Genomic DNA, 12,702 nt, shown 5'->3' on the forward strand with positions numbered 1-12,702 from the left:
TCTTGCCATTCTCCTGCACTGTCCCTGTAATCTCCATGTTATTCCCTTTCAGATATCAGTCCTATTCCCTTTTGAATGCGTGAACTGAACCTGCCTCCAACACACTCTCGGACTATACATTTCACACCCTATCCACTCGCTGTGTTGGAAGGTTTTTATTTTCGCAGATCACTTCAGCTTCTTTTGCCAATTTTAAACCTGTGCCTTCTTGCTCCTGACCCTTTCACAAATGGGAACATCGTGCCACTGTTTGTTCTTTCTGGATCCGTATTTGAGCCATTTGCTTTCCAGAGAGAAGAGTTCCAGCTTCTCCAATATATCCTCACACCTGAAATTCCTCATTCCTGGAGCCATTCCAGGAAGCCTCCTCTGCACTGTCTCCAGTACATCCACACTTTCCTTCAGTGTGATGTGCAGAATGAGACACAGTATTCCTGTTGGAGTCAAACTTAAGCAGGTTCAGCATAATCACCTTGCTCTTGTACACTTGCCCCTACTAATAAAACTCAGGGCACTGCGAGCTTTGTAAACGATTCTCTTAAACAGTCCTCAGAGATAATGGGAACTGCAGGTGCTGGAGAATCTGAGATAACAAAGTGTAGAGCTGGATGAACACAGCAGGTCATGCAGCATTTGGGCCTAGACCCTTCATCAGAAAAGGGAGATGGGGAGAGAATTCTGAAATAAATAGGGAGAGGGGTAGGCGGACTGAAGAAGAATAGAGGAGAAGGTAGGTGGAGAGGAAAGTATGGGTGGGGAGGTAGGGAGGGGATAGGTCAGTCCGGGGAGGATGGACAGGTCAAAGGGGCCAGGTGAGGTTAGTAGGTAGGAAATGGAGGTGTGGCTTGAGGTAGGAGGAGGGGCTCGGTGAGAGGAAGAACAGGTTATGGAGGCTGGGACGAGCTGGGCTGGTTTTGGGATGCAGTGGGAGGAGGGGAGATTTTGAAGCTGGTCAAATCCACATTGATACCATTGGGCTGCAGAGTTCCCAAGCGGAATACGAGTTGCTGTTCCTGCAACCTATGGGTGGCATCATTATGGCACTGCAGGAGGACCAGGATGGACATGTTGTCTCAGGAATGGGAGGGGGGAGTTGAAATGGTGCACGACTGGGAGGTGCAGTTGTTTACTGCGATCTGAGCGTAGGTGTTCTGCAAAGTGATCCCAAGCCTCTGCTGCATTTCCCCAATGTAGCGGAAGCCACACCGTGTACAGCAGATGCAGTATACCACATTGGCGGATGTGCAGGTGAACATCTCTTTGGTGTGGAAAGTCATCTTGGGGCCTGGGATCGGGGTAAGGGAGGAGGTGTGGGGGCAGGTGCAGCACTTCCTGCAGTTGTAGCAGAAAGTGCTGGGTGTGGTGGGTTTGGACGGGAGTGTGGAGCAGACAAGGACGTCGCAGAGAGAATGGTCTCTCCGAAAGCAGACAATGGTGGGGATAGAAAAATGTCTTTGGTGGTGGAGTTAGATTGTAGATGGCAGAAGTTTCGGAGGACGATGCGTTATATCCAGAGGTTAGTGGGGTGGCATGTGAGGACTAGGGGATCCTCTCGGGGAAGTTATTGCGAGGGTGGTGTGTGAGGGATGAGTTGTGGGAAATGCGGGAGACACGATTGAGGACATTCTCGCCCACTGCAAGGGGGAAGTGGCGGTCCTGTAAGAACGAGGACATCTGGGATGTGCAGGAGTGGTATGCCTCTCCTTGGAGGAGATGGGGCAGAGGCAAAGGAATTGGGAATAGGGCATGGAGTTTTTGCAGGAAGGTGGGTTGGAGGAGGCATATTACAGGTAGCTGTGGGAGTCGGTGGGCTTGAAATGGACATCGGTTTGTAGGTGGTTGCCTGCGATGGAGACAGAAAGTCCAGGAAGGTGAGGGATGTGTTGGAGATGGTCCTTCCACCTTCAATGATGTAATGCAAATACACCATGCAGTTCACTCACTCCTGCACCCTCTTTAGAAATGCACCTTTTATTTTGTATTGTCTCTACATGCTTTTCCCACTTTGAACTTCATCTGCCACTCGCTTGCCGATTCCACCAATATGTCTGTGCCCTTTTGAGGTTCGACACCATGGTCCTCACTCGAAGTTTCTTATCATGTACAAACTCTGAAATTGCATCCTTTATACCAGGCTATATGTCATTAGCTAAGTTTAGAAAAGTCTGGCTCCTCCCCATAACCCATGGAACTCCACTACAAACCACCCCCTCGTCCAAAGAGCATCCATTAGCATCACTTATGTTTCCAGTAATGCAGCCAACTCCATATCCCTGTCACTGCGCTGCCGTTCATTGCAGGGGCTTGAACATTGTGTGGCACTGTATTATATGTCTTTAGGAAGCCCACGTAGACCACACGAACAACAGCCCTCTCGTCTATCTCCTCAAAATACTTGTGCTAGATAGTTGAAAGTGATTTTCCTTTTGAGGAGATCTGGCATGGATCTCAAAAAAGATTCATATTCATCCATGTATCTATTACGCAATTTTCAACTCATCTCCATTACTTCCTATCTTCCACTCCCCAGCATCACTCATGGAAATGCCAGGCGTCTACTCCATCACTTATCCCATTTGGAAACTGAACGAAAAGCTGATGCAAAAGGACAATGCATCGAGAAGTTGTTGCCTCTTCTCAGTGTTCATAATTTATTGCAGCTACTAATTTCCAATTTCAAAAGAATTTCTCACACAGATTTAAAAGATCCACTCCCCACCCAAGTCCCCTAACCTGCCATTTCCACATACATGCTGTATATGTTGCTTGCCTTCTATTGAAGGAGAGCTTAACAATGTTGGAGCTGAAAGAGTTTGCAAATAAGACCTCTCCTCCTCAGCAATTTCTGTACCCTATTCCCCTGCTGAGAGCTTCACTTCAGACAAACAAGAGGAAAAGAAGTGACCCAACCAATGATTGGCTGCTGCATACATGAAGCTATTGGGAGGTATGGAAGGGTAGGAGGAAATAAGAAGTAATGAGAAATCAGGGGGAAAGAGGGGGGGTGGTGTTGAAGAAGAAAGAAGGAAGACAAAAAAATGCTTTGAATCCAACTCTGCTTCCTTTAAATCATTCATCTGCTAACCCTCAGTCCCCAAAAGAAACAAAAACAAGTCCACAAGCTGCAGATGGGAGCAGCCTTTGCAGTCGGCAAACTTCGAAAGAGTTCACTTAACCCTTGCTGCTGTTGGAAGAAGGGCAGAGGAGGACAGAGGAAGCACCTAGTGTCTAATGTCGTCCGGAGAATAAAGTCATGTCACTAAGTGGTACACACCTGGAAGGCTAATGTAACGCTAAAAGCAAAGGGGAAACGCCTCATTTACAAATTTGCCATGAATAAAACGTACGTTCCATATGTACATGAAATTTATGCTACCTTTAGAGGAAGATATAGAAGTGTGTGAAATTTCTATTGTGGATTTTTTCTGTCAAGTTACCTGGTTAGCTGTTGGTAATTTAGGTCGTTTAAAAAACAAAGATCCAAAATCCAGTTCCACAAAGACTTGTATTTCCATTTGGAATGGCAGACAGAAAAAGGTAAAGTGGGCATCGGAATTAAGTCACAAATGGACCAATTTGTTCTATAACCCCACTCAGCTCAGTGTGAGCTTGTCAAACAGGTACTCTCCCATGCCATTGTCAGGGTCTCCCAGTCTCTTCAGGTTGGTGATGTGATCTCCCAGCTTCTTGATCATCTTCACTTGCTCATCCAGGTAGTGCCTCTCCAGGAAGTCACACAGCTGGAACAAGGAGCCAGAATGTAATGTTAGAGCAGACACATCAACAATCACACCATTGCGCTTTTGCAGTGATATAAGTGTGAACAAGTGCTGGTATTTGAGAGCAGCTTGCTCTCCAGAAACAATGAACAGACTGGAATAGCTTTATTTGCAACTTTGCAAATGCAGAAATGGTGACAGAAACCTGAGTTTACCCACCAGGGATCAAACTGCCATTTCACAGAATTGGGTGGAAGTTCTAAACACTTACGCCTCTCACCAAGTCAGCAAAGCACATATCAGTGACTGACATCTATGTTCAGGATGGCTGCTGCTCTCAAACACTGGGACAATAGCAAGCCTATGCCTGTAGAACAGGAATAGCAGATTCCCATGTCACCTTGAGCTCCCTCGAGACATGCATCCCATCAGGAACTCACATGAGGGTCCGTGTGGCCAGAGGCGAGTTTGTGCAGATCCAGCAGACTCTGGTTCACATCCTTCTCCATCCGCAGAGCTCTCTGCATTGCCTCCAGACCATTGCCCCACTCATCCTGCTCTGGCTTCTGGAGGGAGAAAACACAGTCATTAATGAGGTTAGAAGGTCCAAGACTCGTACAAAGGCAAGAAAAAGACGACATATGGTAATCTGTGCCAAATCCAAACCAAGGATTAATAACAATTCACAATTCACAGAAGGTCATGGAGACCATTATCAGACATTTGATCCATCATTAAGAACTGCTGACAGATCAGGGCTAAAGATTGAAACATTGGGATGAAGTTACCTGTATTCAGGCTAGTCTACAGTAATGTATCAGTCTAAACTGTCATTGGGGCAAGTTCAGTGCTAAAACCCTTTCATTCTGATTTGTTGATCTTTCAGAAAAGGAAAGAATTAGCAAAACCAACTCACATCAAGCAGAGACTTTCTATCAAGACACCTCACTCATCTCAACACAAGATGTACAGGGGAGTCTGGAACACCAAGGCCATTGCACAAGCAAGAAACAACACAATTTGCATTTACTACAAGAAATAGACCCCAACCTTGATGTCCTGCAGGAGAACACGGCCACCACGTTTATTCTGGAATGCCATCAGTTTCTCAGCATGTTCCTGTTCCTCATGGGACTGCTCCTTGAAGAACTCAGCAAAGTGACGGAGGGCAACATCATCCCGGTCAAAGTAAGAGAACTGTAAGCAGAAGGGAACAGAAGGCAAGACTAAAATTTCATCACCAGCTAAAAGAGTAAAATAGTAAGCTATTTAACAACTGACTGTATCACAAGTCACTTAAAAAATAAACAGGTGACAATTGATCACAGCATTGATGTTACACATCATCTCCAGACAAACATTCCTCTCCTCCTTCCCCCACCACCCTACTCAAGTCAGCAACACTAGCTCCTCCCCCAAAAGGAACCCAATAATTAGAGACTATAATCTAATCTAATACTGTAATTGCTTCATGGAAACATCCAGTATTAAACATGGACATGAACATTAGACTTTTCCTGACACCATACACTTCAGAACATAAAAGACAGAGGAGGATGCTAACCAATTGTGCAGTAAGGCTCAGCAGTTAGCACTACTGCCACACAGTGCCAGGGGCCCAGGGTCTGATTAAAACTGTGCATGTGAAGTTCACACATTCTCTCCAAAGATGTGGGTTTCTTTTCACTGCCCATATATGGGCAGATGATGTTGACCAGCTATGCTAAATTGCCCATAATGGCCAGGGCAGGTGGGTTAGCCATGGGAAGTGCAGGGTCACAAGGGGACAGTAGGTGGGAGTGCTCTTGAGAAGGACTCAATTGGACAAGTGACCTATATCTACATTATAGAGATGCTAATGATTATGATACCCAGCCAAAGAGAACCACTCTCAGAAGGAGTAATTTAGATTTCAGCACTCTGCTTATTAAACAAGAGAACTTCTAGGTATTATCAGAATTACATTTAAATGCATTGTCTGCATTGTAAAATGAGACAATCAAGCCTCACCATGGAGAGGTAAACATAAGAGGAATAGAGCTCCAGGTTGATCTGCTTGTTAACAGCATCCTCACAGTCCTTGTGATAGTTCTGACACACTTGGGAAGCCATCTTCACTACTCCTGCTCACTATCACCTCAACACCTCCAGAACTGAACTCCTTTCCTACGAACTCTTTTCTTTATACTCCTGGGTCATCCTGCAATCAGCCAGGGAATGACACCACCAATGATGACAGCCAATGAGGAATTGGCATGCATCCAGGCACCAATGAGGGGAATGGGGTGGAGTGAGATACTCAGAGCCAATCACAGTTTTGAAATGGCAGCAAATCTGTGATTGGTCCCAGGAGCTGAAGGAAGCCTGAAGGTGACTGGGGGCCAAAAGCAATGTGTTGACTTTTATCTTGCTTCTGGAATGGCGTCAGGCCACTCGGCCTAACAGCAATTACGAATGGATATCAGTGGTTGGCATCATTAGCAACAGCCATATTCTATGAAATGACTGAAACAAAACTCACTCCAGGGCCAAAATCAGAGTAATGTACTCCACATATAGTATATTCTGTACTGCATACAATATTGACATAGCCTGTACATTCTAGTCCTCTCCCTCCATCGAGATGATGACTAAACTGCTGTGAGCCTTTTCAGTTCAATTTTGCTGCAGACTGTGAGTTTTTAAGTCATTTCTACACATGGTTTCCTAACTCTGTGCTTTTCTTCAGTTCCTAGCTCTGTTTCTTTGACAAAACTCTCATTTATCTTGGTGCAAGTTTGCTTTTCCTCACATGTTATTGATGTTGTTGATAATATTCTGCCTGTTTATGGTACTATCGTGCCAACTGATAGAATGCCATCAGGAAGCGTGAGAGAGATCTCTATTCTTTTGTCAATGTCACATGGAAATATATGGACGTCAGAGGACCCTGTGGGGAAGAGACAGAAACATCGAAACCCAGAACACAAGGGCAGGCGGAGGCCATTCAGCCGTTTGAGCCTTCTCCACCATTCTATATGATAATGGCTGATCCCAGCAAACCCAACAGTGTGTTCCTGCTTTCCCTCCATATCGTTCGATCCCTTTAGCCCCAAGCACTAGATCCAACAATTTGAAATCAATGCTTTGGTCTCAACTGTGTACCGTGGTTGCAGATTCCACAGGCTCTCCCACTGTCTTGGTGAAGAAATGTAATAGCCCATCCATGACACCAGGTTACACACAAATTGCCGATCGACAGTCAGATACCGACCTGTTTCGGAGAGTCCACAGTCAGTGTGTATCAGTTTGCTGTTTGGGATGATAAGTATTTTGACTAAGTAACACATGCATTTCTGCATTGACTGGAGATTAATGAAGCTTAGGGCTTGACGAGTAAAGTTGCCAGCAGCAAGGAATCAGATGTCGCCCTGGCCAAAGATGTTTCACAGTTAGTGTCTGCGAAATGATTAGAACTTTTGGCAATCCTGGTGGGTTGATGCCAATCTATTATGTAAACACCTGACTTACACACTGTCCCCCACGCCCTTGCAGAGTGAGCCTGAAGCAGATTTGTCCCAGACCCTGAATGCGGTAACAAGGTCCTTCCTGATCTGTTACTACTTAACATTGCAGCTGACAGAGACAGATGGGGATCAAGAGCAGAGGAAACATTCAACTGTGTTCTGAAGCGTCACCGTACTTGAAATGCTTACTCGGTGTCTCTCTCTCTCTCTCTCTATGGATGCTAGCGGACTAGCTGAGTTTCTCCAATAATCTGTTTTGTCTCCAGGTTGTCAACATCCACAAATCTTCAGTCCCACTTGCAACGCTTGGAAATGCCCGACAGATCCGAACAAAGACTGTAGTCACAAGCTAATGGACATTATCGTTAAATGTTGAATGCAGAAAGTCACCTATGAATTATACTGCAACTTTGCATTCATTTCAGCTACTTTGGAACTAGTCTAACGATGACCACAAAGCTGTTGTTGGAGAAAGCCCACCTTATCGACTCATGTCCTTGACCGATAGAGTGAGGATATGGAGTTAGGCCAGTAAAAGGAAGCAGCTTGTATTCTACAAGAGAAACCCAGTACAAGAGAAACCTGGGTCCCCTCAGGCATGAATTGAGCAAAGCTCCGATTGAGATATTAAGCATTTCCCTTTGCTTTTATGACCAAAGGATCAGAGTGTGGAGGCTGATGCAGCGGCAAGAGTATCGCACACTGTGCCCCTAAGAATAACGTAATTCAAACTCTCCTGAGAGTAATCTGGAATTTTTTAAAATGAAAAAAAGGCACTCTTTCATCTCCCTCATTTAAACTCTTACTTGCTAAGGTTTCAGAAGCATGTGCTTAGCTCTGATTGTTGAGCAAGACATGCAAGCAGATTGTCCAGTTAGAGCCTTGTGGCTCAAGTTAAGGGATACCCTAGCCAGTTTATGGCAAAGGAGAGGTTTAACCTCCGGCACAGGTCATGCACTAGCATTCGTTAGGCTGGAATGCAGTGGCTACTGAATGAAAAGAAAGCTGAACCAATTAAAGGAAGAGACAGATGTGCAGTCAGGTTTTCAGGAGCTGAGAAAAAGGCAGATGCACTAGTGGTGTGGAAGGAAAACCTGCAGGATTGTATTAAATGGCAGACAGGAGTCAAGGAAGCTGATGGCCTACATTCAGACCCCTGCCTTGTACTTCACTGTAGCCACATCACGGGGGAGGGGGGGGGGGGCAGGAAGGTAAATGTTTGATGATCAGTCTAGGAATTAGTTACACAGGAGAACGTAGTTGAGTGAATATTTTATTTCCACATGCAGCAATAGAGAAACCGATACAAATAATTCTGCTTTCATGTACAATAGTGAAGCAATTCCAAACTGCCACTCAGCTGAGTGTGAGCCTGTCAAACAGGTACTCTCCCATGCCATTGGCAGGGGCTCCCAGTCTCTTCAGGTTGGTGATGTGATCTCCCAGCTTCTTGATCATCTTCACTTGCTCATCCAAGTAGTGCCTCTCCAGGAAGTCACACAGCTGGAAGAAAAAAAAATGTTAAGCATTTTCCTTCGCATTTCAAAGCTCAGCCATCCTCTAGTCCAGAGGAGACAGATGCAAATTCACTAAATCACAGGAAGTGTACAACAGCATCATAGATACACTGTTTATGGCACCATGGAATGGAGACATGAACAGGGCTATTCAAAGTGGACACCATTCGATTCGGCTCAGATAATCCTTCCAATTTAACCCAAAACAGAAGTGCTTCAGCCTGAAAAACTCACATGAGGGTCCATGTGGCCAGAGGAGAGTTTGTGCAGATCCAGCAGACTCTGGTTCACATCCTTCTCCATCTGCAGAGCTCTCTGCATTGCCTCCAGGCCACTGCCCCATTCATCCTGCTCTGGCTTCTGGCGGGAGAAGACAGACAGTCATTAGTGAGGTTAGAAGGTCCAAGACTCGTACAAAGGCAAGAAAATGAAGACATGTGGTAATCTGTGCCAAATCCAAACCAAGGATTAAAAAATAATTCACAATTCACAGAAGATCATGGAGACCATTATCAGACATTTGATCCATCATTGTAGACTGAAGGATCAGACCTTGAATTGTAGTATGAAGTCATTTTATTCAGATGGCTCTACAACAGCGTATCATAATTCCAACTGACATTTCAGGTTGAAAGCCCTTTCATTCTGAGCATTCAGATTTGATGATCTTTAGAAGGAAGGGTTTTCACAAAACCAACTCACTCCAAGCTGAGATTTTCTATCAAGACACTTCACTCATCTCAACATATACTGGAGAGTTGAGAACAGCAAGGTCATTGTACAATTAGGAAGCTGCAGAAAATGTCATTTACTTCACAATAAATAGAATCCAACCTTGATGTCCTGCAGGAGGACTCGGCCTCCACGTTTATTCTGGAATACCATCAGTTTCTCAGCATGTTCCCGCTCCTCATGGGACTGCTCCTTGAAGAACTCAGCAAAGTGATGCAGAGCAACATCATCCTGGTCAAAGTACAAGAACTGTGGAAAGAAAAGCAAAGTGGAAATGTTTCTCAGTCACCCAAGAGACCTTCAAATCAGAAAGTAACCCAGTCACCATCATGAATCATCTAAGTTAGGGAGGAGAAATAGAGGAATGTTTGCAGGACAAAAGCAGAAAATCATCCCCATGGATTATGGCCCAGATAGCAGGCATTAGGTTTCCCTTTCCATAAGGGAAGGGAAGCCAACTGCAACCACTGGCCTGACAGTGCCCTATGAAGTCAGTTAGTCACAGCCAGGCATCCCTATTGCTCAGCGCTGGGAGCTGGTCAAGATTTGACCAACTGAGGCAGGATGTTGCCTTGCTGACTAAGCGAGCCAGAAGTCTGTCAGCTACTTCATTACCTACATCACCCAACTGAACAATTCCAATTTTGAGTCTCTTCTGCATGGATGCCCAAGTAGAATGTCACACTTGGCATGCAGATTAAGAAAATCTAATTGCAACACTTAGCAATCCTCACATTCAATAGCTAATAGTCTTTTGCTCCTCAAAGAGAGAGTGAGCACCTGATTAATTAGGCTACTTTTTACAAGGCAGAAGTAGATAGGAGAAAGTTTCCACAAGGAGAGTGATTTTTATACATTCTTCAGCCAACAAAATAAAGTTAAAGTTAGCAGCAAAGCCAGCTTACCCCTCTGTAGCTAAGACCATAAACTGTCCAGAAGGACAATGAGGGGAGGGCACTCAACAGGGAGATTCAATTTAAGAAACACCTACATTTAAGTGTTCCAGTATTAAGTGTGTTAGCTAGATTCAGTCAGGGAAGCAGGAGACTCCAGATACATTCTGCAGGTAGTTCATTGAACCAGAAAACACCAAAGCCTCAGTACAATTATAATCACAGCCTTAAAATTACAAGTAATCAAGCCTCACCATGGAGAGGTAAACATAGGAGGAACAGAGCTCCAGGTTGATCTGCTTGTTAACAGCATCCTCACAGTCCTTGTGGTAGTTCTGACACACTTGGGAAGCCATCTTCACTATTCCTGCTCACTATCACCTAGACAACTCTAGCACTAATCCTTTGTACTACAATCTCTGGTATTTATACTCCTGGGACATTCTACGCTCAACGAGGGAATGACATCACCAATGATGACTGACATTCCCTGAAAGCCAATTCGGAATCTCCCATGAATTTAGCCCCACCTCTGCCCTCCCACCAATTAGAGAGAGGGTGTGGGTGTATGAGGCAGAGCTGATCAGAGGTGCAGATTGTTGTCAAGTCTGGATGGTTATTCTGTGATTGGATCAGCAGTCGGTCATTTAGAATCTCCAATCTGCCGGAACTCTCTATCGGGTCATGGTTAGTTTGAACAAAAAACTAGATTTGGATTTGGAAAGCTTTTCTTTTTAAACTAAGCTTGTTGTGACGAACTGCGAGAGGTGCTCAATGAAGGAGAATCAGTTTCTGAGCATGTTCTGCTGGGATATTGGAGAGAAAGGTAGGAGATTGATGGTAGTTCCTAGAAATTTGTAACAGAAACAAACAGGACAAAGACAGGAAAGATGTTTCTGATGACCAATGCGCCCAGAACCAAGGGTCACTGTCTAAGGATATAGAGTAGTCTGTTTGGGATTGAGTTGAGGAGAAATGTCTTCAGCCAGACAGTGGGGAGTCTGTTGTATTCTGTGGGAAGGAAACAGTTGAGGCCAAAAGACTGAAGGTTTTGAAGAGTTAGATGTAGCTGATAGGGCTATGGGGATCAAAGGGTATGGAGAGAGAGTGTGAAGATGGTACTGAGTTAAGGGATTACCCATGATCATGTGGGATGCCAGAGCAGGCTGGAAAGGCTGTATCAAAATGGTTCATAATTTTGAACATTTCAATCAGGTCATCTTTTAATCTTCTCTGCTCCAAGGAGATAAGGCCAATTTTTAAAATCTTTCCTGGTATCATTCCAGCAAATCTCCTTTGCACAGTGTCCAGGGCTTTAATGCCCTCCCTTACAAACAGTGCCCAGAATTGAACACAATACTCTAATGCGGTCTGACCAATGGTGTGTAGTGGTGTAGCGTTACTTCTTTGCTTTTATACTCTCGGGCTCTCCTTAAAAACACAAGGTTCCTATAAGCCTTCTTCATGACTGTTTCATCTTGCCTGGCCACCTTCAGGGAATTGTAGTTTTAAATCCTGAGGGCTCTCTGCTCCTGTACTCACCTTGACGTTGTTCCATTGAACCTGTATTATCTCTTCATGTCTCCATGTTTCTTCTACCAAAATGCATTTCTTGCATTTTTTTGTGTTGAAATTATAAAGTGATTGCCAACATCAAATCTTACCCAATAAAAATCAAATGATCCTAATTCTGAAGTCTTCAACTGACCCCCCCCGCCCCCCCCGCCCCGTCTGTGTGTGTGTGTCCACTATATGATGCAAAGAGTAGTGATAAACGGGTCCCCTTCGGAATGGCAGGCAGTGACCAGTGGGGTACCACAAGGTTCGGTGCTGGGACCACAGCTGTTTACGATATATATTAATGATATAGACGAAGACATTAAAAGTAGTATTAGCAAATTTGCTGATGACACAAAGTTGGGTGGCAGTGTGTAATGTGAGGAGGATGTTATGAGAACACAGGGTGACTTGAACAGACGAGGTGAGTGGACGGATGCATAGCAGACGCAGTTTAATGTGGATAAATGTGTGGTTATACACTTTGGTGGCAGGAACAGGAAGGCAGATTACTATCTCAATGGAGTCAAGTTAGGTAAAGGGCAAGTACAACGAGATCTAGGTGTTCTTGTACATCAGTCAATGAAAGTAAGCATGCAGGTACAGCAGGCAGTGAAGAAAGCTAATGGCATGCTTGCCTTCATAACAAGAGGAATTGAGTATAGGAGCAAAGAGGTCTTTTTGCAGCTGTACAGGGCCCTGGTGAGACCGCACCTGGAGTATTGTGTGCAGTTTTGGTCTCCAAATTTGAGGAAGGATAGTCTTGCTATTGAGGGAG

General features: G+C 44.7%; 2 protein-coding genes across 2 annotated transcripts; both read right to left on the reverse strand.

Annotated features, from left to right (window-relative positions):
* Positions 1-3,593: 3,593 nt before the first annotated feature.
* LOC132206402 (ferritin, heavy subunit-like) lies at positions 3,594-5,831 on the reverse strand. Its single transcript, XM_059640510.1, has 4 exons — positions 5,730-5,831; positions 4,770-4,916; positions 4,160-4,285; positions 3,594-3,740 (listed from the first exon to the last, which is right to left on the reverse strand). Exons 1-4 carry the CDS (start codon positions 5,829-5,831, stop codon positions 3,594-3,596), a joined length of 522 nt encoding a protein of 173 aa, XP_059496493.1.
* A 2,750-nt stretch (positions 5,832-8,581) lies between these two features.
* LOC132206449 (ferritin, heavy subunit-like) lies at positions 8,582-10,723 on the reverse strand. Its single transcript, XM_059640627.1, has 4 exons — positions 10,622-10,723; positions 9,577-9,723; positions 8,977-9,102; positions 8,582-8,728 (listed from the first exon to the last, which is right to left on the reverse strand). Exons 1-4 carry the CDS (start codon positions 10,721-10,723, stop codon positions 8,582-8,584), a joined length of 522 nt encoding a protein of 173 aa, XP_059496610.1.
* Positions 10,724-12,702: the final 1,979 nt, after the last annotated feature.

Source organism: Stegostoma tigrinum, chromosome 38 (genome assembly GCF_030684315.1).
Source record: "Stegostoma tigrinum isolate sSteTig4 chromosome 38, sSteTig4.hap1, whole genome shotgun sequence".
Taxonomy (NCBI): domain Eukaryota; kingdom Metazoa; phylum Chordata; class Chondrichthyes; order Orectolobiformes; family Stegostomatidae; genus Stegostoma; species Stegostoma tigrinum.